The 26,786-nt window shown below is 34.4% G+C and overlaps 1 protein-coding gene across 1 annotated transcript in view; it reads left to right on the forward strand.

Moving 5' to 3' along the window:
- The window catches only part of LOC126975575 (dystrophin, isoforms A/C/F/G/H), a 657,038-nt gene that overhangs the window by 96,365 nt on the left and 533,887 nt on the right, over positions 1 to 26,786 (forward strand). Inside the window, exons 39-40 of the mRNA XM_050823519.1 lie at positions 8,197 to 8,355; positions 9,635 to 9,863. Of these exons, the coding sequence (XP_050679476.1) occupies positions 8,197 to 8,355; positions 9,635 to 9,863 (388 nt within the window). The remainder of the gene's footprint in view (positions 1 to 8,196; positions 8,356 to 9,634; positions 9,864 to 26,786) is intronic.

Here is a 26,786-nt window from a genome sequence, read left to right on the forward strand (position 1 = left end):
CGGAGAGTACCAGTACAATTCCGCAAATAATATACTTCACGTCGTGACAGTCTGTTATATATACTCCTTATTATGTATCTGTAAAAATAATCACCAATAACTCACTAGTATCGCTTGCAAATAGTGTATGTATCATGTATCTGCCGGGTTATCCGCCTGCCAAGGTAACTAATTCGATTCCTTCATACCACTGGGATATTAATTGTTTTAAGTGAAAACTTCTTCAGCGACGTAGAGCACTTTTCTTGGAATGGATATAAAATGTTAAACTCGCGTCAGGACACGTGGCATGATCGAAAATTCGTAAGACAGTCGTTGAAATTATAGTTGAAAGTTGATTTTCTGAGAGATAAACATTTTAATGTAAAATAATTATAATAATTCCGAAGTGTTTTTTTTATGTAACATAAATTGTCATTTTTGGGTACGATAACGCAAAAAATGAATATTGTATTGAACCACATAAATGCTAGTAGTATAGTATTCCCTAACCATTTCGATATATTAAAAAATGCACAACGTTCAAGTTTTCACTTCTGCCGTTACTCCCGGAGCGCAACCCGTGTCTTTTTGTTTTTTTCAAAATTCACTGAGATGTTTAACATCTCCCACGTACATGACACAGTTTTTACAGATTTCCCGAGGGAGCGTGATGCGCATTTGACGCTGAAGAATTTCCTGGCTGGTTGTTTTATTAATATAAGACACGTGCACTATTTTTTTATTGCAAATGTTTCATATTAATAATCTTAATCCTTTCTCTACAGAGTGCATTTTTCAAAATAAAATTTCTGTTACTCTAATGACAAAAGAAGCAAACATAACTACGTGATTTGTTCACATATACAAAATTAATGCTATAATAAAAGATTCTGTTTGAATAGAAATACGAGCCATAGTAACCGAGGGCTCTAACAATGGACACTTAGTATTAACTCACCGGAGCCCCTAGCTGAGGGCGCCTCTTGTAATTTACTTGTGCAATTATATCATTAAATGTATGTAAATTACATTGCTTTAATTTTCCCCAAGAAGATGTATTATTTGTTTTTTTCCTCGATAACAGGTATTGTGTCGATTCATGATTCAAAACAAACATCAGCTTTTTGAACATAATGTGTCAAGTAAAATCATAGTATCTCGTACTTAAGTGACTTGATTTTTTGACGGGGATTAATTAATTCAAGTTTCTAGAAGATACCATAATTTATTAAAAAATTTATTTGTTGTAACAAAAAAAAATGTATCTACTTTTTAAGCGGAGGTACGTGACCTTTGTGAGGAGATCTTTTCTCGGCGTACAATTAAAATTATAAATAATGGAGGGATTTTTTTATTATTATAGAAACTTCGATCATGTCACATATTTTTTTAGCCATAATAGAATCAACTGTAACAGAATTACAATGATTGCCCTTCCACAAATTGGATATGGAGACTATCGCTTTCAAAACACTTCAAAGACAAGAAATCACTCTTATGATCGTGGTTCGTACTATCTATCTATATATCTATCCATGTCTGTCGAGGACCATAATCGATCGGGGCGTACTGTTAGAGCCAAAAAGGCTGTAAGAGCCAGAATTTGCCGAAATCCTCAGAGGAACTAAAAAAATATCCTGAGAAATAAAGATTCCCGCTAGTACTCTTACGTGTATCATCAAAGAAGACCTGAAAGTTGGTGCTTATCGTCGATATACAGAACATGCGCCAACTCAATCCCTACTTAATTTAAATAGGGTGGCACAATCAAGATCCTTGAAGGCTGGATGTTCTGGACTCTATAAGAGATGAAGACTGGCTCTCGTCTAGTCCACATCTGAACCCCATAGACTAAAATAATGTTCAGATTTGGAATGGCCTGCTCTCGGCGATACGCAGATATCGAGTTTCATAGGAAATCTCTAGAACAAGCAGTGACTAAATTTCGATGAGTTGAAGGCTGGCCTTCGTCTAGCCCAGATCTACGATTCGATCGTAGGATTCAAATAATGTTCAGTTTTAGAATGGCCTGTTCTACACGACACGCCGATATCGAGTCGCTTAATAATCTCTACAACAAGCAGTGTCTTAATTTCACATGGAAACAGTGCATTATTGCATAGATTCATTTCCAGACGGATTAAAGGCGTGCATAAAAAAATTCTATTTTAATTGTTGCTGAGACTTCCATAAATAAAAACGTAGTATTTTCTTTAACGCGAGTGAAGGAAAGATAAAATTCTTGTTAAAGTTTTAAAACGCGTGTACCTCTTACTGTATATTTTATATGAGGTATTTGCGTAGATGTTTGTAAGTTATTTATTTTACCCCCTGCTTGGCACTTTTTCAGTTGGACTGCGCCTGTAACTAAAAACAAAAATGTAACTTTTAGGCAAATACCTGATGTAAATAATACAGATACAAAACACAGTACCTGCGTTTTAATCCTTTAAAAAGTATTTTATTTAAATAAAAACATACAAGTTTTATAAAAAATATTACGCTATTAAAACAGAACTTATGGGCATTCTTATGGCTGTGTCATAGCTACTTAGGCCCGATATCCACCAAAGCGAAGAGGATGTGAGCTGTGAGAGGTCGAAATCAGTCAAATGATGTCTACATCAAAAGACGCGTTCGGGTGCGCGAGGCGCGGGGAGAATGCACCTGCCTTCACGCATCTCCACTCTGCCGCGCCGCTTGATCGCTCAACGCGGCTCATAATTCTATAGAAAAATGGGACATCTCCTCTCATCTCCGCTTGATACATTTCCACCGGAGCTAAGCGGAGAGGAGATGTGGAAATAACAAAATCTGATTGGTTATCAAGATACATCTCCTCTCCTCTCCGCTTTGGTGGATACCGGGCCTTATTGCGGTATCTGAAATACAGCTCTCTGATAGACGGTGAGAAATTGGTACCTGCTACGCCATAAGGGCTTCCTGTTGCTTTATTCATGCACTTGATTTAACTATGAGATGACCCTTAACTGTTCTCATTATAAAGCTCTTTCTAAACAAACAAACGGCTCTCGTTCCCCACATACTTATCGAGTAATAACTAGTAATTGTCTATCCGGGAGTCGTAATGGTGTGCGAATTATCCTATTTGTTAGGGGACATGTGTCTGTTGCAGGAGCTTAGCGGTAGCTGGGGTGAGGCTTTTGTCTACTGATGTGATTATACAGGCTGAATTTTTATATGCTGCTTCTTATTGCTTGTCAGAATTTGATTAAACTCTGGTTTTATTCTCTGAGTTACGAGTTATCGAATTCTAGGGGAAGGAATAAATTACTTTTATGATTTTCTTAATTTTGTTTTTGATCATTGCTACAATATAGGAGCCAAGTGCAAAGTTTGGTTATCACTATTTTGAGTCGTAGTTTCCATAACAATGAACTTTCATAATTATATTATCACAAGGATACGCCGTGTTTACTATCCGCATTTGCAAAGCTTTAAAGCACTGTTTTGGATATAATTCAAAAACTGAACTATTTATTTATAGTTATATTATAAATAACAAATATTTGTATATTAATTGTTAAGATTAAACACAAACGGCCTTACAAATATAATTGGCATAAAGTTATAACTAAGCATATTACCAATAATATGTAAAATGTTTACAAATAGACATTTTGCTTACGAATGGTTTGTTCGGACGTATTACGTTTCCCGCGTTTATTTGCAAGGCAGCTTGTTATTCGGAAAACTTCAGAATTATCATTGTTTTGACAGTGTCGTGAAAGTGTCAAATTTTAATGCGAAATGACCGCCACTTCTTGTGCGAATAATAGCTAATTCGCGTATTCATTTGATATAATTATCGGCCGGTGTGCGGGACGTGACTAGGTGTAACAATAAGGGGTAAAGGACGAGGGTCGCGGGGTCCCTTAAGGAGGGGGGATTGCTGCACGCCACACGGCAGGACTGAATGGCTCTCGACCGACCGTCTGACGGTCTGTACAGTCCTGTGCAGTGGTTTTAAAACATATACTGTTGATGTCAGTTTTTTGAGTTACCCAGCGCACCCAGATTAACACTGAACATATTTTATAAACTTAATTCACTTCTATATTACCGAGGTACAGGATAGTGTCCGAACGAAACAAGACTTTATACATGCACTTTTTAAGACGTGTTCAAAATCTTTTGATTAATTATTCCTGATTCCTGCCGCCGAATTCCACCTTCGCACGACACGCCGCAAGTTAGGATATCATCCCCACCATCTGGATGTGTGGCGGTCCTCCACAGTGCGGTTTTCAAGGAGCTTTCTTCCACGTGCTACAAAGCTGTGGATTGAGCTTCCTTGTGCGGTGTTTCCGGGACGATACTACGTGGGTACCTTCAAAAAAAGCGCGTACACCTTCCTTAAAGGCCGGCAACGCTCTTGTGATTCCTCTGGTGTTGCAAGAGAATGTGGGCGGCGGTGATCACTTAACACCAGGTGACCCGTACGCTCGTTTGTCCTCCTATTCCATAAAAAAAGGGATATTTAATTCAGACACTTTAAATTAAGAAAAATAATAATTGAAGTAAATAAATAAGTGTAGGTATTTGATATTACTGATTTAAATTAACAAAAATCGTAACACACTTTCTGGAACAATAATTTGTCAAACAGTCCGCGAATCCGGCTGAATTATCGGTAGATTTTTGTGCCGAAACCGAATCTGGTGTGAAAGCTAGATTATTTAGCCTAACCTGGCTAAAGCTGATTAATCAGGGATTATAGAAACTCAGGGGTGAATAAAAACCAATGGACGACAATGTCGTGATATATCATGAAAATATTTTATACATATTCTTTGTAAGACTTTTGATACAAACATTGTATGTGGTAGTTTAGAGTTCTTATATTGATTTCATATCAGTACTGCCCATCTGTTGTTGTTTTTATGTTAATCAGAACTAATGAGGCTATAAGTATACAAAAATATATATTTTCTCGTTTTTTTTGTCATATATTGGCTTACATGAAAACTTTAATATATACCAATGTGAACAACATTTTGACTGACATTTTGCCTTCTTTTCTTTTTGATTATTTTTGTGAGATTTCATTTAGCGGGAGTTTCGATTAGTAAGAATATAAAACACAAAATTGTTTTCGTAGACAGATAATAATCAATATTTGAATAGATTTTGGTCTCGACTGTACGTGGGGTCTCACCGCGTATAGTTTAGAGCACTCCAGCGCGGCGCTTGGCTCCCAACGTTCCAGTGATACCTGCAGCTCTCGGCCCTTACCTGCTAAATGCTCTGCGATAACTTGAGAGTAACCCTCTTATCATTGCGTGAACTATGTTGCGACTTTATGCGTTAATTGTCATATCCAACGAATATTTTCTCTGTTATTTACACATAATTAAATTCATATTTTTTTATAGATCGTTCCTCTCTTGATAGATATTTCTCCGTGGTTGTGGTAATTTGTACACAATTATTATCTGATAGATAGCAGGCAGATGTTATCTGGTCGCTCTATCACAAAAGCTATCCTCGCGCGGTCAAGTTACTTTCTTAGAACAGGTTGATTCTCTTTAATTGTCTAAACATATCCTCAAACAAAATGTTTATAACAAGACTTTTCAAATGGCTGGTTGAAAATAATTTTAATAGTATTAATGAATATTTAAATAAACCACATGTCAAAAAACAACAAACCTATTGAATACTTACAGAAATCTATATAACTTGGAATGCAAACTAGCTAGAGATTAGCGAGATAGCTATTAACATGACATGGAAATATATTGGTGTGAAAAAATATCTATACTTTCAATAATATTAATATTTAAATAATTAGTGTTAAGTTTTTGCATGCCTTTAATTTAAACTGGATAGAGGGCACATTGTTATGTTTAAGTTAATGTGGACACGGGACCTACCCTATTCCAAGGCAAAACAAGTAATTTCACTTCAAAAACAAAATACCTGTTTTGCCACTGTCCTACCAAACTTCTCTTCCTCCTGTTCGAAATAATTAGAATATAATTTCATAGACATAGAATGTATAAAATTTAAATTACGAACACCACACATGCAAAAGCCAGTAATTTTACGGCATGATTACTGCGATACGTGTTATTATACAGCGATAGTTAAAAACACAGAAGTTTTTGGATATAAGAATAAAGAATATTAACAGCCCGAAAAAAGAACATTATAAGATCCACGTATGTGTTGATATTTTAATACATTACTTAGTGCACTGTAAAAATATTCAAATTGTAATTGTAAATTTGTTCAGTTATAAATGTTTCATCATAGTAACGTGTATATTGTATTTTCTTTGATTAACGCGAGTGTTACACGTTTAAATAAAACACTTTTAAAGAATTAAAACGCGTGTAATTGTAACGGTTTTACATTAGATTTTTGCGTAAAAGTTTCATTTTTATTTTAGTTAACCACGTAGTAGTTAGTTAATAGGCTTATCGTTGATTATCCCAGATATTTAACACGTGCTTCTGACCTTTAGGCAATGAAACTACGCCCTAGTACGGTCGGAAGCGGGGTGTGAGTGTGTTTTTAAACTATCACCCATCTGATATGTATAAAGTAATTCATATTTTACAGTAAGATATGTAAAATTTGATATTTATTCATTTATATTTTTTAAATTGGCTATAACTCGATCGATCGTCGCGCAGATGCCTGAGCACGCAGAAAATAGAAAACGCCGAAGCAATATTAGTACATCGTTATTGTAACAAGCTGTGATGTTGATTTAATATATAATTTAATTTAATAGTTGAGGCAGAAGTTCTCGATAAAAGTACCGCCAAGGCACCACAAGTAGTTCCTGTTTACGAGTTTGACGCATCGACTACGATATTTCTATATATTAAGCGCCTATTTCTGCCGTGAAGCAGTAACGTGTAAGCATTGTGAATGGCACCGTAACGAGGGAAATTACTGGGCAAATGAGACTTTACATCTTATGTCTCAAGGTGACGGGCGCAATTGTAGTGCCGCTCCGATATTTTGTTTTTTTCTAAAATCCTTAACGGTAACATCAGTTGAACGTTCTGCTCGTCTCGTCCCTTATTTGCATAAAAGAGAAAAAAAAATGCGCGAAGAAAAATGTTTGCGACGGAATTTGACGAAATCTTCCTTTAGCGATCTGTGTATTTTATTTTGTGGTTATTGAATGGCTGAACTGTCACACACAGTTGTAGAACGGGTAAAATCGGCTCGAATCGACGGAGGGAGACTCGCTCGCAACCTCGCATTGATGAAGTCTCACTAATTTCGTGTTGTCTTAAGCGCACAACGTTTTGTCTTATTCAAAGAGTATATATGACACTGTTTTTTTTTAGTTTAATACTTATTAAAACAAGTAAATCATTTTGTTTTTCGTAAAAAGTACACGGTTGTGGAGAACTTGTATTTATTTGCAACGTTTGCAATTTTTTATTTACAAAATAATGGGAACGACATAATGACTTCGACGGACTATCGTATTTATTTTAATTTGCAGTGTAAATTAAGTTTTATAACTTGTTGACTAGACTATCTACAGGTAATAAAACTTGTACAAGTATTATTTCAAGTCACGTCCGACTGCTTTGAGCACCTCCAAGATTGATTAGTTTATAAGCAATTCCTGTCGCGTTTCTTCTGAATCGATTGAATTACTAAGCAAGTTTTAGGGAATGCTATCATAAAAAAATCAGTTACTAATGTTTTGGAATTATTTAGTTATATTTCAAGATGGTTCTTACAGTTCATTTGGTTAATGATATATATTGGTAGCCCTTGGTTATTTTCTTATATGACAATAAGGGACGAGACGAGCAGGACATTCAGCTGATGGTAATTGATTTGCCCTGCCTATTACAATGCAGTTCCGCTCAAGATTCTTCAAAACCTCAAAAACTATGAGCGGCACTACAACTGCACTCGTCACCTTGAGACATAAGATGTTTAGTCTCATTTGTCCAGTAATTTCACTAACTGCGGCGCCTTTCAGACCGAAACACAGTAATGTTTATACATTGCTGCATTACCCATAATCTAGCCGGCAACCTGTGCAAAGGAGCCTCCCACTGGTGCAAATATTTAAGCCCTAAATAATTAATTAGCACTGAGTGACTTAAGTAAGGAAAATTGCTTTGGATCGGTACGGTCTTCTTGTCGAATGCAATTAAAAAATTTCTTTGTAAATATTTACATTGTTGATAAATTGTTTTTACGAAACAGGCTCAGGCAAGTTTATCCGCCCACGGAGAGTACGTGCGAAGTAAGTTAGCTGCGCTGAGCAAGTACACGAGCCGACTGGAAGAGGCCTTATCCTGGGCGATGGAGACCAGGGCGCGTCTGGCCTTGCCCTCGGCCTTGTCAACGACCACTGACTTTGTTGTGAGTGTGAAACATATTTTAATTGCCATCCGCATGATATCGTTGTTGTATACAGATAGAGCTACATATATAGCTTAATAATAAATTAAACGTGAAGTTATTCCAAATTTAAAAAAAAATATTTAATCTCACCTTTGGTCACTACAGAATTACGTGACAGGGAGAAGTAATTTTAAACTTGATGTAACTTTTCATTGCGTTTATTAATAAGACAGTTTATGGGTACGCGGTACCGTTACTATTTGTAACGGTTGACGGAAAGAAATCGGACGGCGGACTACTCCAGACCGTGTTTTCACGGGTGCGGATCGAATTCGGATCGGACTTAGTGCGAAAGCGGTATTACACCTGTGCGCCATCTTTGAAATCTGTCATTTCAGAGTGGAAGGCCTTTCAGAGGGCCTACCATCAACTTTTGATAAGCGATGCGATTACGATGCAGGTCAGTTTAGGTACCTAAACTGAATCACTAAAATTCGTACCATGAAGTCAAATTATAAACCATTAAGCCCTTTTATGTACTCATTAAATAGTAGAATTACAAATAAATATAGTTCTTTGAATAAAAAATAAATTTTTGCTTAGGTGTTCTCGTAAAAATAACGAGTTATGAACGCACCTTCATTGATGTTTGATTTGCCAGGAGTACAGAGTACATTTTTTTAATTCGTTGTTGCAAACAGGCTATAGCTCGGGCCTAAACTGCCTCGTCTTTAGTATTTTCATTTTTGGTATTTATTTTCAGTATTTTGTTTTTTACAAAAAAGTACAATAAAGTATTCTCATCTTTCCCCAATAAAATTTTCCTTTTCTGTATGTTTTCACTATTTTTTAAAAGTTATTAACAACACGATTCACTTTCCTCTAAAGAGACAGCAACTTTTTTCGAATCGCTCAATTTGACACATAAGCTATCCAGTTTAGGTTGAAATATTACCTCATGGTACGAATGAATTAACGAACTAAATCAGTTTGCGATTCAATTGACATCATTTTTGACATTCAATTGACATCATTGCGATTCACATCAGATGATTTGACGTCAACCTAAATTAGATAGCTTTAATCACGTCGTGGTACGAAATAGCAAAGCAGTTAATTTTAGGTTGTCAATTGAATCGCAATAAGAGTTCATGGCAGGCCCGCATGACATAAATGGTAGAAGTTGACCCGCAATTATAAAATAATTAATTATTATTTTGCCGGATACTGAAACCGTTCCTTTCATACCACTTGTCTTTAACATAAAAATAACAAAATTTTATTTTATTTTCTTTAGTCACCGGTGAAAGAGAAGGAGACGGAGATACGCGAAGTGATAGAGAACTACAACAACATTGAGCGAGAATGCGTCGCCGCGAAGCAGACGGTGTCGCCAGAGGTGCGCGAGCGAGTACTGAAGTTGAAGGAGGACTGGGGCTTCATAAGGAACGCCTGCGAGAGAGAGACGAGCAGAGCGTCACCGGTTAAGAGAGAAGAGGACAGAAAATCGGAGAGTCCAGTCACGGGTAAGTCGATTTATTCTATATACGTCACTTGAATTGTCTTACCTTTATCAACATAGCGAAGAATAGTTTGTACTTTGTGTAGTCATGATAAAATCGTCTTGGTTGTATATTATGACTTCTCTAATGAATATTTTCTTAGAAAAATACTTCATACAATTTTTACCTTAATATGTGACAGAAGCAAAACTGTTTGTTTGAACACGCCTAATATCTCTGATACGGCTAAACTAAAAAAGGATAAGCATATTGTTAAGTTGATAAGTTTACTTAATTGACATAGTTAATTGAAAGCTGCGCGGGTATCTTCGTATCAAAATAAATTTAATTATTACATAGGTACATGATTCCAATATAATAATTTTATTTTTATAGGAAATCTTAGGTGTATTGAATTTTTTATTGTAGTTTATTTGTTATATTCAAGAATATTCTTACATTGAAATCTAGATTTGAAATTTAAGTTTTCTTTAGAATATAATAATTTTTGTCAATAACTTCTAAGTAAAATCACCTTAGATACCGTAACGTTCAGATTGTTCTTTCAATCTTATTACGTATTGCTCCAATCGTTAGATGGTAGAAACAAATTCCACTTATAATTGGACGTAATTTCAGAAAAACGTTCCAAGCGACAAACATCACATTTTAAAATAGTCGTGTTTAAAGTTTAATAAATATTAGTGTATGCCATACATGTGGGTTGGCCTACTAAGTCATGATGTCATTTAAAGAGTGACTGTAGAGCTACCATTTTTTGTCAGTCTATTAATATGAATCACGTGACCAGTTTTCTGTTCTTAACTAAATTTCGACATGATTGTGATTGGGAACGTTTTTCTGGAATTACGTCCGCTGATACTTGAGTTGGCCAAAACCAAAATTGCGCCAAGATTTCTTTACTGTGTCCAATGCTTATCTACATACTTTGATTGCGATATTGTTAGAAACACACATTAAATTTAAAAACATGAACGATGCGGGACTCAAACCCGCAACCCCTCGCGTTCCGTGCGGGCGCTACTACTATCTACTTTTCAGTTGATAAGATGCTCAACCTCAATATGTGCATATTGAGAAATTGACTTGAGATGTTGCAAATTGGCTTGAACTAAGTCATATCAAGGTTTATGAACTTTACGATACTCGAACGGTTGGCTCAGTGGAAGAGCGCTCGCACACAACGTGAGAGGTCGCACGTTCGAGTCCCGCATCGTTCATAAATTTTGTTTTTATATTTGATATGTGTAATTAATCCCAGAAGTGAGGGTTATCACTTTCATTCACGGTTATCAAAAAATAAATTGTGTAGATATTGGGAGATGATAATAAAAAAATGACACTATTGATGAACGCTCTTATCATGTATATATATTCCAGTTTTAGAGATTAATACGTATTATATTATGTAGCTATTTATTATACTCTCTTACTAATTAAAGATCTTTTAGACTAAGAGGGTGCGTTTGAAAAAATCTATTTAGACTAGTCTTAAAATGAATTGTTTGTGTTGTAGATATTTAATAGTAGTTTAGTAGTAATAGTGGGCAGCAGGGTAAAGGTACTAACGGTTGTACGGAAAGCTTGCTTGTGTTTTTAACCGACTTTAAAAAAGGAGGAGGTTCACCATTCCACGGTTTTTTGAATGTTTGTTACCTCAAAACTTTCGACTGGGTGAAGCGATTTTGATAATTCTTTTTTTAATTTGAAAGCTGGTGCTTCCCGTGTGGTCCTATTGTAATTTGGTCCAGATCTGACAATGGCATCCATGAGAAAACCATAAAAATCTTAAATTTGCTAAACATACGTATAGCAAAGTGGATGATAAATTTACGAATAACTCAATATCGCGCCAACCGATTTCGATGATTCTTTTTTTATTGGAAAGGATATATTTCAAAGATAGTTTGGTTAGGTTCTGATTACAGAATCCTGAGCGCTTACGTTCATTGCTGCATTTTAAAATTTAGTATATCTTCACATATTTAGACAAATTCTTAGTTAGTGTACTTCAAATTCACTAAAAATCAAAAAATATAAATTTTTTTACCAAAAAAACAACCGACTTCAAATACACTATTCCAAAACAATAGATATAATATGCACTAAAAAGTATTTAAATAGTTGCGTATTTTTATACAATCTAATTAATAAATCTAATTCTAGTTACGATTATTGTAATTTTTGGAGTCGTGGCAAAAAAAAAAAAATTGTTATCCATTAACGTTTGCTCTATAAATTGGAGCAGTTAATATACTTTCATCCATCTTCTCTTCGTGATAAAATCTCCACAACGTTCACTTTTCAATCACCGCCATTAAATCCCCTGTTACTCCTCATCTCTCTATAAAATAAATTGTTTTGTATTCTAAAGTCACCATAATTATAGTTTAGAATGCAGTAATTATGCAAATAAATTTGAACCGTGCCTAAATTTGATCGTTTGACAATTAAGTTTGATTGAATGGTTGAAAATTGCGTAAACGGCTAGTGAATTGATGCTGTAGCTAAGGGTGGCTTTCCTGTGTATTTGACACGCTATTTGGTGTTGGTTAACTAATGACACTAACACTGTACTAAACCTGATACATGTAGTAAGTCAGTTAATTTAAATTGTGTACATTTTTGATCCATTATCATGTTGACTGTTTAAGGCTGTTGCGGTTAATCACTGTTCTTATATAGTCACTTACGATGCCACGTGAAATGGTCTTCCAATGAGCCTTCTAAAGGTAAATGGTGAGCAAGTTGGAAACGTAAGTGGGAGAAAAATATTAATATAAAACAAACTATAATTATTGTGGGTAAAGGTTACTGTTGCCGATAGACTTTATCTGCTCACTGTATAATAATATATAATACATTGTATAAACTTAGCTATTCCGATTTTAAGTAAAAAGAAGGTCAGTACGTACAATTGATACTTAATTACCTTGTTGAACGGAGAAAGCAAACTTAATGACAACGGAAAAGTGCTGTTAATTGTTCTTTAAACAATATCGCTATGCCCATAGCGTTGCATTTTTGCACAATTTATTTTGTAACCAATTTTAATATTTTCTTTCTTTTGACTTCCATACCTAGACTCCCAATAATTTGTGTATAAACACTTAAATAAATTTATTATTATAATTTATATGAATTCATCAATATACGATACTTCGTTAATTTTAAAATTATGTAGCTCTACTCATGCCATTCTTCTTTTAATATTGTTGCAAGCACTAAAATTGCTGGTTGACTGATATGCGGGTAGTTACACAAAATTCTTAAGAGCAAATAAAAATCTATCTACCCTCTTTTTATCGTCTGTTGCGACAGCTGCCGTAAGTGACTATATAAGTAAGTAAGTATATAAGCAATAAATAAATTTACTAACAGCTAGTTTGTACATGCTTTTTATTTCGATACCATATGTTATACAATTTCATTTTTTGTTCTCAAAGTATAGAAATTGAAGTTGTATCAAAGTGTAAATGCATTTTTATATATAATCACAAAAAAAATAAAACTTCTGCATCTGAAGGTGAGGTTGCTTATAATTTTATGGTATCATGGTGTTGGTTTTTGTGTGGTATACAATAAATGGTTCTATTAACAGCTTGTTTTATTCACTAACCTTTTATTGCTTTTTGTTGTAAAACATTATGGTAAGTAATTATATCCTCATACCTTAGATAATATATCCGTCTAGATAAACTATGACAGCTGTGAAAACTTTGAAAAAATTATGTTTGGAACTAACCTCTATTTAGATCAATTCACGCACACTAACACAAAGCGTGATCAAATATTCTTGGCTATTTTTTTTCGGTTGTCTAACAGCAAGAGACTATTTAGACGTATAAATTATCTAAGCCTTATACGATGGTACGTATGTATTTCTTTGAGGTTTAGATTATTCGCCACATTGGTTCATTTCCTTCGTTCAAATTGATAACAACTAAACCCTTATTAGATTTCCACAAAAAGCAAAATATGCGTAAGGATTGATTCCATTAAACTTTTATTTTAGTGCTTAACGAATTTATACATTACTAGCACTCCCGTGCAGATATCTTTTATCAAATTCGTGGATGGAGAAGTTTCCGAACCGAAAACATCAAAGTATTATGCTGATCAAATATATCATTTACTAAGTATAAAGGCCGGCCTTTCAAACAATAAAACATTTGCGAACCGATTTAAGTAATGCAAACGCGAAGTAGGCCGGAGCCCAGAAACATTCTTTTCATTTTTGCGCTCAAAAGATCACAATTTGCGAACGCATTTAGGCTATGGGGACACGGTTGTGTAAGCTTTACTAGCTATGTGCCTCGGTTTCGATCATGTTAAATTAGATTCGAGTAATCCCTTCAATCGTGCGTGATATTCTGTTGGTTTGCAAATACTGGGAGAAAAATCTTCTGTGCTGAAAAGGCGCACAGATCACTTTCCTGTACAGCCAATATCCGAAATCATGAGTCGGTTTTTTTTTTTAAATAATTTTGTACAATATTAACATAAAGTTAACATTAAACATTTTGAACACACACAATGAACATTAAAATTATTATATCAATTCTACCGAGACAAGTGAAAGGGAGCTCCAACATTGTAAAGAACACTTGCTCGTATCGTATTTCGTAATCGTAGACGGCCTACGGAAATTATTGATAGACTCATACATTAAGTTATCAATGTCATTTTGGCTCCGATGCCCATAGATTATTCTGTCGGACAATTTCCCAGCGGTATATTGACATATTTAGCTGGAACACGCCTTTCCATCCGTGGGGATTTAAGTTCCCCTCACGAATCCTGTAAATGGAGTTAATTCAATATAATAAGATATAGGACGTGCAGTTTTTATGGTTCTAAAGTAAAGGGAACACCTTTCATACCTTTACTTAATTAAATTCATACATCTACTGTACCCGTTACTCTCTTTAGGTTTATTTTAACATTAATCACATTTCTGATTTTTTTTTACTTATACTTGTAATTCATAACGTTTGAGTAATTTTGGTGCATCAATTTACAAACACTGTTTAAAATATAATGTGAAATGCTGAAACTTTAAATTATAGAGCCACATCATCTCAGTAACTCTTCTTTTCCGAAGCGGTGATAAACCTAAGTAAACAAAGGATTGAAATTCTTTCTTTCTTTTCTTACCCTACTCCGTTGTCGGTCCGTCCGTCTACCAATGGGCTGTATCTCAAAACCTGTAAAAGTCAATTAAAATTCTGACACAGTGTGAATTACTATTACCGCCATCAGAACTATTAAAAATATAAATTCGAAAATGTCAGTTACTAATGAGTACATAGTATATGTTTATATCTTGTATTATGGTACGGGACCATGGGTGTGAGTGCCTGACTTGTTCTTAACTGTTTTTTTAAACAATGTTAGTGTCGCGAGCACATGACGTACTTGATGTTTAGCGGCATTATCTAGTTCACAACTATGATAATAAGATTGTATTATAAAATCCGGTCAAAGTATTCAGCTGTGACAAAAAACGGGAATACAAAAATATATGCCATAGTAATAAATATTGTTAGTTTCGGGGCTTCTGCCGTATGTAAAAGTTCCACGTTTTGGCTTTATTTTAAAGCTTAGTTATAGGTGTACCCGAGACGGAGTGTACTCGTAAATATTGGATACTTCTCGACTTAAAGTACTGCTACACATTCGAATCTGCACTAGGTAAAATAAAACTGATGTGTAGTGTCTGTTGTGAAAAATATCAGGTTTTACTATATAGACTTATCCCATTGAACAGTGGCTAATCCCCGATTCGGCTGGACCGATATTGACTCACTCTTAGAAAATGAGTAGAGCCCTCGCACCGAAATTGAAACTTGTTTATGATATCCAGTTAATGGTCAGAGAAACGAAATGTAAGGGTGATGTCGCAGGCCGGCAGGTCGTTTTTACGAATATAAAAGAAAAATGTTTTTTTTTTTAATGAAAATAAGGAACGAGACGTGCAGGACGTTCAACTGGTGGTAATTGATACGCCCTGCCCACTACAATGCAGTGCCTTTCAGGATTCTTGAAAAACCCAAAATTTCTGAGCGGAACTATAATTGCGCTCGTCACATGACACATAATATGTTAATTCACATTTGCCCATTAATTTCATTAGCCACGGCGCCCTTCAGATTGGTTAACGGCATAAATAGGCGCCGTTGTGGTTCCCATAATCTAGCCGGCATCCTGTTCAAAAGAGCCTCCCATTGGTAAAACTTGTTTTGTGAATTTGCAGGTGTGGATTATGATCCATCGATATCGAATTGAAAGAAGCGAAATCTTTATTGAGGCGAGTTGATAAAAACTAAATATTTTGTTCTATATTCATACAGAAGTAATATTTACATTATATATAAATATAATTCTATATAAATTAAATGATCCCGCTCCTTTAGTCGACTCAACTCGACTTTACCCGAACTAAGGTTACATTGCCAAGTGAGATAGCTCTGTTTCATTCAATACCCACGAAATAAAATGCTTGTTTAAAGGACTTTTCACTTCAAAACCCTTGTTACAATTTTGTTGTTTGAGGTAGGAGTCAAAAATATTAATACATTAATCAAAATATCAATTAATGAGGAATGGCCTACAATAGTAGCAATCCAGGATATGTAACGTATAAATGGCGACCTATTTAAACATAAAACTGCAAATGACAATGTGCTGGAGTATTGTAAAGACGAATCACAGAGGGATTCTGGGACGAGGCGATGAGATACTAGTGATGTGCTGTTATTTGTTGAGTCGATTAAGTTGTCTCTATTTCGCTAACAATTCTGAAAGATATTGGTGAAGGGAGTCTTGTAGGGCCACAAGCGTTTTTTTATAGTAAGTTCATTCGCTTTTATTCAAAATACATGGTAAAACCGTTAGAACTGTAAAAAAACGACAATTATTAAATTAGGGGCTGAGCACGACCTTTTTGATGACAAAGTATTATTTAGGCAATTAAAAAAAAAGAAATCCAAGTAGACTTCGTGTTCCCCACCCAAAGCAAAAATTAATTTTAATTCTTTATTTTATATCAGCAGTAAAAGCACTAAGGAACTAATAGTAACGAATTTTGTAACATAGGTCTTTATCAACGCTAATAATATATTAATAATAATTTATAATATAATTTATCGATAGCGACTGTCGACAACACTAAATGAACTCTGGTTCAAGGAAGTAGGCCAATAAGAAAGCTCAAAGCGCCGCCGCAACTAACGAGTAGTTCGCGCCTTTATACGCAACTGTTATTCCACTCTCGATAATAACTATCGTTATTGACTAGTTAACGAAGTGAGCGGAAGTCAACAGCGTCAAGTCATGTGCATTCTTTATGTAACTAGTGTGTTCATAAATATTGTTATAACAAAATTTAAATTTGGAACGTGTTTATTGTGTTAGAAACTTTGACTGTTTCCCGCCATTTTTCATAGGTTTATACAAATTAATTTAAGTACAATAATTGAATAGGGTGTTAACGGAACCAACCTTGCAGTGCAAGGCAATGCACAAAGTGGAGTGGGTAGGGAGCCATCCGTGATTTTCAATACATTTGACACTTCAAAAACTAGGTATCATTCGTATGGTCTATAGTGTACTATCGATAAATATACCAACACAACCTTACACGAAATTTAATACTTTAATATGACAAAAAATTGCGGAATTTACACTATAAGAATGACAACATTTGGTTAATTCCGATTTTAATAAAATACCGCCTAATTTAATAAAAAGCGTCACAAGTTATCAGAAAAGCACAATGTAGTCATGTTCTGATGGGTTATCAAAGAATCGCAATACTTCATTTTTGAAAATGTGTGTTAAGAGACTGTCTTAGATCGTATTATAAAACCTCTTAGCAATAGAAACAGTACAAAACTAATAGACTTTTGAAATCCCTGCTTTACAGTCAAAAGTAGTCACTTCGAATAGAATTATGTTTTATTTCTTGTTGAGACTTCAATAAATAAAAACGTTAAAGTTTTATTTAGATTACGTCACGTCATAAAAAAAATAAATGAACCTTTACGCATATTCAGGAAAGCTCAATTTCCCCTTACAATTATTATGGTGTGATTTATGATATTGAACCTATTACATTAAAATTTCTTAATAATGGTTTGTTGAGGTATCTTAATTTTATCTTTAAGAAATCTAATTTATGATTTTTTGTATTTATTACATTTCTCTTATTAGGATCAGGATCAACTTGTGGTATCTTATGAAATTATATTTTAAATTTTGTATGTAACTTATTGGTTCAGTTTGTATTCGCTATATATACACACTTTTCTGATTAAACCATTATTGGTAGTAAGTGTTTATTAGTATTTCGTCAGTTGGTATCTTCATAAATGTATCTGCTATTTGCCTCCTTCAGCATGTGCTACGGGAAATCGTAGCACTTTGTTAATCCGCGCGTAGCAGTTCGTAGAGTTAAAGACCTAAGTAACATTGATCGTATAAATACTGCTATTGTACTAAGAGGTACAAACATTGAATATAAAACATATATTTGAGTTACTTTTTAATATTTACAACGTGAGCGTGATCGTTGGTCATTGTCATGTAATTACTATACTGGATTTGATTTGAATTTGCAATATTTAAGACGATATTATAATTTTACTTTATAGGTTTTGATAACCTAAAAAAATCTATAGCCTCTGTAAAAAGTGGAACTTCTACTATTATTCAGAATATTAATGTGATTTAAGATTTATTTTTATCTCGAGTCTCGTGCCAGATTTTGGCGAGACAACACGTCCTGAGGATGCCTCGTGTAGATGTGAAACACGTGTCGAATTGTTCAAAGACAAATATTGGCGGAATGAACACTAAAGAAAACTCAAATCATTTATATAATTATGAATTTCAATAAAAATGAATACTTTAATATTTTAATTTTTTTTTATGTAAAAATAAACAATATGACAAATGAAATGAAAGAAAAATAAATAAATGATAGGTGTTAATGGTTAGCGGAATGAATAAATATACAGAATTATTTTTTTAAGTGGGCGTGGTGGGTAAATCCAATGACGTTCTATACATATAGACATATCAGGTAGCATAAAAACAAAGACGAAATATGGAACACTACAATTTACACCAAAATAAGCGTCGACTGCTATATCTATACATTGCTGCATTTAATTCAGTTGCTGCAAATATTATTGGTCAATAAGCAGCAATGTAAAACATTTATTCAGTTGACACACTACTAACGAGAAAAGTGTTCTTTCACTGTCTTTAAGCAAACTTTTGCTGTTCCGCTATCAGAGTGCGAATGATATCCTGATATCTGTATAGAACGTCATTTGGTAAATCGAATGATTTAATAACTTAGGTGTTTTTGTTTTAAAAAATAACGGTATCGACTCCTGGCTAGTAATATTCAAAAATCGAATGACGCAGTTTTGGTTCTTTTTTCTTTCTTGTTACTTTTCTCTCTTTTCCTCAGTTGAAATATTAATCCTTTATATAACGTTGATTTTATCACGCAGAAGGTATTAAAATGCATAAATTTATACGCTCTGATACGGCTCTTTCTTGAAGGATAGAAAAGGTATAACTAAGCTTACGGTCTACCATGGAAACAATAAAGATAACATAACCGCTGCCGGAAAATAAAAAATGTCCGACATTTAGTACCTGCACGCAGATATCGTTAATCAAGCTGAACGGAACCCACGAACCTTGCAGATAACAGACAATCCTACCTTTTCCTTACAAATTCCGATTTGTCTCGACAGGTGAAGAATTGATCAAATTACTGAGAACATTGAATTACGTTACTATACGTGAGGTTAGCTGTCACTATTTTGTCGCTATTTAAAAAAAGATATATTGTGTTGATTTAAAAAAAAAAATTATTGAGTAACTCCTTATGGGAGGGTAAACCGCTTCATAACGTAACGTGTTATGGCGCAGGTCTGTCTGGCTTCGTTTTCCTCCTAGACCAGTGGGAGGCTCCTTTGCACAGGAAGCCGGCTAGATTATGGGTACCACAACCGCACCTATTTCTGCCGTGAAGCAGTAATGTGTAAACATAACTGTGTTTCGGTCTGAAGGGCGCCGAAGCTAGTGAAATTTCTGGGCAAATGAGACTTAACATCTTATGTCTCAAGGTGGCGAGCGCAATTGTTTGCCGCTTACAATTTTGGGGTTTTTCAAGAATCAAAGGGGCATATCAATCACCATCAGCGTCCTACTCGTCTCCTCCCTAATTTTCATAACAAAACTCTCAATAATAAAAATAATCTAAATAGTAATACTAATAATGTACATACACAATATTGTAATCAATAAAAGATTTTATTAATGAATAACTTTTTCTTATATGCATAAAATTATAGTAAGTAATAACCTAAGCTTATCTCAAGTTAAACAACTTCAATATTAAGTTGCTCAAATTATATAAGTTTCAGTTATCATTTCTGTCGGGCGTCCCGAGACACACACGTTTTTTTTTAACAAGTAATGGGGCTCACCTGATTGACAGTAATTACCGCCGCTTAAACTCTCGTGCCCTATCGGGCACGAGAGTTTAAGCGGCGGTAGGAGTAGCGGAGGAGGTAGTTAGGGAGACCATGTCAAAGAAACACCACGCAAGAAAAATCATTCTATAATTTTGCAGTATTTGAAAGAAAATTTGTTGAAAAGAGGACTACAGTTAATGTGCTGTGTTTCGATCTGAAGGGCGCCGTAACTAGAGAAATTATTGGGTAAATGAGACTTAACATAAGAATGTCTCAAGGTGACGAGCGCAGTTGTAGTGCCGCTAAGAAGTTTTGAGCTTTTCAAGAATCCTGAGCGGCAGTGCATTGTAATGGGCAGGGCGTACCATCAGGTACGTCCTGCTCCTCTCGTCCCTTATTATCATTAAAAAAATGTAACTCATCCAAATGGTGAGATTTAGATTTACAAACTGATAGATATGTATTTTGACTGAATAAAAGTGCTAGACTTAATTTAGTAAAACTCAATAAGTTCTGATTTAAAAATTAGTAAGAAACGAATAAGATTTAATTGAAAATGCGTACGAACCATTAACAATCACATTTTTTTAAATAATTGTTCTTTATAGAATTGATTGAGTATTATCTACTTATTTTAGTTTCTTTAGTCGTGCCTTACTCATTCGGGTAAAGTCGGAGCGCGTCAGAACAAACTCTACTTATACGTAATTGTAATTATGTATTTAATTGTAAATATTACGTTAAAACATTATGAATATAGAACATAGTAGATTGTTAGAGATTTTACGAGTTACAGTTACAGATATTAACAGTTTCTGTGCGAGCACGATTCAAATTTAACGAGTCCCGAGCAAGCCGGTACATATATTATTATACAATATAAATTGTTAGTTATAGTAATTTCACAAGCTACGGTGCCCCTTCAGACCGAAATACAGTAATGCTCACACATTACTGCTTCACAGCAGAAATAAGCGCCGTTGTGGTACCCATAATCAAGCCGGCATGATGTTCAAACGTGTATAAAATATATAACGCTTCATGATAAGCTGGTATAGTTTTCTTGTCAAAGTCTGGTTTAACATTTCCCATACTTTTTACAATTAATGTTTTTTTATTAATGTTTTTTTATACAGCTTATGCTTAATTATTCACAAACTCGCGTTATTGTCAGCCACTATATTTGTTCAGTTAATAGAATTAAAGCACTGTATGTTTTTCGAATACAATAAAATAAATATAAGTAGGTACTGCAAGCCTTCAGCCCTTTCAAGTTAATACTTACGCACTGAAGATGTTTAATTAAGGCGAGACGAGCTGTCTGTCTGTTACCTCGCGTCATTATTCAACACCTTTGAGACGGTTGCGTCGCTTAAAAGGTCTTTGTTGAGATGTTAAGTCTACAGTAGTAGTATTAGTAGAACGGGCTTGCTTTGTTTCAATTTTGTAGTGAATTTTCTAGTTATGTAAGAATAAAGCATAACTAGAGCTTACATTTTTTGAAGGATTATTGACTTATATCATGTTGTTACCTAATTAATGATTAGTTTAGGTGATTACAGCTCTTTAGAACTATACTGATGCATCTGTACTGGAAAGGTGTCCAGACTTATGTATTTTATTCTTATAATTTGGCGAAAAGCTCTTTTTTTTCTATCAGAACGTACTAGTACCCCACGGAAAGGGATTTAGTTCAAAAGTCATATTAACTATGCTAGCTTATAAAGTAGAAAAAATATTATAAAGATTTCCATCTATGTATTGACTCGTCATGATATTTCTGAAACCATAAAGTGTAGAGACTTGAAGTTAGGAATATTCCTTTCGCCGAGTAGAGGAGATATTGGACAGAACAACGTCTGCCGGGTCAGCTTGTAATATAATAATTTTCTGGTTTATAATGAGGTAAGGCCTGACTTCGACCAACTTAACGAGAAGTAATGGTAAGTAAATCACTCTCGGTTTACTTACCACCAATTAAGCCTCATGCTAGTTCGTTGATGAATTAAATAAAGAAAACAGGGTCCATAGAGCTCCTCCATATATACTGTTAAGTGGAACCACGTCGAGGACTTACCCTTGAGGCTCGAGGGCCCTTACCAATCTCAGGTGTCGGTGTGTTTGAATACGTGCTTCTTGCGTTATCATGTTAGGTACCCCTCATTAACATTACCATGAGATCTCATAGTGCATATGACCACATAAGTTATGAATTTTACTAATACAAAAACACACATCCTACGAATGACGAATGACTCATAATCATCGTAGATTAAAACGTGCCAAAGTATAATTTAAAAAGTAAGCTTAAAATAAGCAAACTTAATATTACAATAAAAGCACAGGGTGAAAAGGTTTTACTATTTATGCCAGTCTATAAGTGCTAACGTGAGCCTCATTAGATAGTCCCGCTCTAATGATAATTTATTATTTTATTGTTATCAAAACTATAAACAAGGAATTGCTTGTTAAAACAGACACCACGTGGTATTTAATAGATATAATAAAATATGTTAAAACTAAATTAAAATTGTATCTCCAAACAAATTCAAAGGTTTTATTGAAAAAAAAAAAAAAAAAAAACTTCTAAACATAAGTCTAAAGTTTTATGATCTGAACGCCTCGGATTAGAATATGATTTTCTTATAACATACATAGTAGGTACCTTCAATATTTCATTATTTGTATATTTTTCCCTCCAAAAATTACAATAATCGAAACTAGAATTAGATTGTATAAAAATACGCAATTATTTTTATACTTTTTAGTGCACAGATAAGATATAATCTATTGTTTTGGAATAGTGTATTTGAAGTCGGTTGTTTTTTTGTAATTTTTTTGAATTTATGATTTTTAGTGAATTTGAAGTATACTAACTAACAATTTGTCTATATATGAGGAGATATACAAAATTTTTCAATGCAGCAATGAACGTAAGTGTCTTGCAATTTGATTACAGACAGTTAGAAATTCTGCCACAGATAGCACCCTTACTGTAAGTCGTTAAGGAGTCCCATTGATCATCATATTCGACTACGATAATTACTTGACCATAACTATTTTATGGTAGATGACTTAAATATCCGGATACCATAAAAAAGTTACGTTTCCGTTACTTTGTCATGAATTCCGTAATCAGAACCTAGCCAAACTATCTTTGAAGTATATCCTTTCCAATAAAAATAGAATAATTGAAATCGGTTAGCGCGATATTGAGTTATTCGTAAATTAATCATCCACTTTTTTATACGTATGTATAGCAAATTTAAGACTTATGTTTTTGACTCATGGATGCCTTTGTCAGATCTGGACCAAATTACATTGGGACCACACGGGAAGCACCAGTTTACCGAGGAACTGAGAACATCCTTCTTCGTAACCGACTTTAAAATAGGAGCAGGTTCTCTTACATATATACCATAAAAGTCTTAAATTTGCTATACGTCTGTACATGATAAACTTACGAATAACTCAATATAGCGCCAACCGATTTCGATGATTCTTTTTTTATTGGAAAGGATATACTTCAATTAATTAGATTGTATAAAAATACGCAATTATTTTTATACTATTTAGTGCATATTATATCTATTGTTTTGGAATAGTGTATTTGAAGTTGGTTATTTTTTGTTATTTTTTTATTATTTTATTTTAGTGAATTTGAAGTACACTAACTTAAAATTTGTCTAAATATGTGTAGATATACAAAATTTTTCAATGCAGCAATGAAATTTTAAATTGAATTTTTTTTTTACTAATTGCAATTAATAATACTTGTATTGTAAATGATTTGACTTCCAATATTACATTTCAAAATGTTACATAGCTCTAAAGTACAGTAATTGATGACTTCCCGCTATTATATTATTCCAATGAATGTATACAATCGTTTTGAAATGGATTTAACTGTAAACAAAAGCAACATCAATGCTCGTTTCCCAATAACAAAGATGACAAGATTCGGAAGCGATGCATTTCAACCCGCTCTGCGACACTGCATTATAAGCAAGATTATCCCTCAACCAATACGCGCAACAAATTTTAACTTTAATACATCATGTTAAAGTTTATTTTACATTGACGGACAGCACCCCTGCAATCGGAAAGACCCTTCATGACGGCACGTGAAAGAAAACTTCCTGCAGACTTTAGAAGTGGGAAACGCATTGAGACGAGATGAGAAGTGAACTGAAGGATTCAATAGAGACGATTGGCTTCTAATAAAACAATATTATGATTGGCAGGATGAAGTATTTAATATGACAGTTATACTTTTTAGGATTTTGTCTTCAGGCTCATATTTTTTTAGTTTTCAAAGCTTCATATAATAATTCTCATTCTAACAAGGATGTGGTGCGGAATCGTCTGTATATTTATATACACAATTATTTTTCTTCTCTCTTTCTCAGTTGCTATAGAGCGGTCGAGGTTGCCATGTTTTTTTTTATTTCATGAAAATTTCATTTGGATAGTCGAACGGATTTCGTCGCGACCTCTTGCGCGGTTGCGATACCTACAATTGTTTGTGCCCGATTCGGTCTACGTTACTCCAAGCATCCTGCAGCACTACATTTCACGAGCGTCTATCTTTTTCATTTCTACCTCTGGCAATTTTCAAGATTACATTTCCAACGCTCTTAATCCAGTGGGTTTTATCGCTTCCTTCTGCGGTATTTCCAGGACGATATAACATGGGAAATGGAACGCTCCTCTGAATCCTCACGTGTTGCAATATAATTTGGGTGGCGGTGATCACAAAGAGCGAATGCAGTTTGTGGGAGCAACTGTTGTGGTGTAGATCCTTTACCAACCCTCCCAGATTAGTGAAGGTCGGCAGTGAAATACGCCTAGGTAGGCGTATTTCACGATGAGAACTGGATGTACTCAAGAGAACTCGATGCTCTTGCAACACGAGAGAAATCACAGGAGCGCTCCAGCCTCTTAGGTACATACGTGGTTATTTTGAAGGTACCCATGTCGGTATGGAAAAATTGCTGAAATTATTTCTAAAGATTTGACTGTGTGTGGAGAATATACTATTTATGTAATTATTATAAAAAAACAACTCTTGTTGTGATTGTAAGACATGCCTACACTCATACACTGGAAATGAACTGTCCTCAAGTCTATTATAAAATCCTTACAAATAGCAACGCTATTTCCCGTAGCTTTGACATTGTAAGCACCGAAACATTTTCCTTATACCGGAAGGAATGCGCGGGGGTAAAATTTCCCTCTCATTTCCACCGATGTCAGTTAGTCCCTAGCGTCGCAGGGCATTGGTTGTGCCTCGTGTGTTTTGTGTGTCAACATCTTTCAATGCCACGTGTTTGACGTGATCTGTTTCGTGTTGTGTTTGTGCTTCAGTGGTCCTAAGCTGATCTGTTTTGAGGTAATGTTAAGATTGCATTGCGGACACTAGGATCATTTATATTAATTGTAATTATTATAAATTTTAATCTTAAATTATATTTTCCGAAAAATATATAAATCTATTTTAATAATTATAATTACGTTCTCAAAATTATTCGGTTTTAATAATTTTTCTTTAACACCGTTAATCAGATTGATTAAAAATAATTGTTTTGGAGAAAGTTACAAACTATATAATTATTATTCTTTTAAACTGATTGTTATGGTCTCGACTAGAAGTTGTTAATTTGGTACACATAATTGTAAAAGTTTTGTGGTTGCTTTTTTATGATTATATGGGACGAGGCGAGCAGTTCAGTCGTTCAGCTGATGGTAATTGATACGCCCTGCCTATTACAATGCAGTGCCGCTCAGGATTCTTCAAAAACCTATAAATTCGGCGCGACACTACAATTGCGCTCATCACTTTCACATCAAGTGTTAAATCTCATTTGCCCAGTAATTTCACTAGCTACGGCGCCCTTCAGACCGAAACACTAAAATGTTAACACATTACTGCTTCACGGTAGAAATAGGCGCCGTTGTGGTACCCATAACCTAGCAAGCATCCTGTGCAAAGGCGCCTCCCACTGGTAAAAGAAATTGTTTATTCGAAATATTGACTAAGAAACATATCCGACGCACACCTCAGAAGGCCGGCAACGCCTGTTTATTCTCTGGTTTTGGACAAAGCATGAGAGAGGATCTTTACCGTCCTGCATAATTGAATCATCACTCATATCATATATAATTGATGTTCTATAATTTCGTTTAATATCCATAATATAACCATCCACTTAACAATTGATAAAAGTCCTGTATCTTTTTATTAATAAGTTGGCTTTAAATTTTTTTGTTACGACGCGACGTCTTGAAATTTTAAGTAACTTTATCGAAACCTACACTTTATATTCAAACAATTTAAAGTTTCCCAATTTTAAATCCAAAGATATTATAAATATACAAAGCTTCGGTGTCTCAATTATTAGAACAGTTCATTCCCACCACCGTGCCC

The sequence above is a fragment of the Leptidea sinapis genome, chromosome 36 (assembly GCF_905404315.1).
Source record: "Leptidea sinapis chromosome 36, ilLepSina1.1, whole genome shotgun sequence".
NCBI lineage: Eukaryota > Metazoa > Arthropoda > Insecta > Lepidoptera > Pieridae > Leptidea > Leptidea sinapis.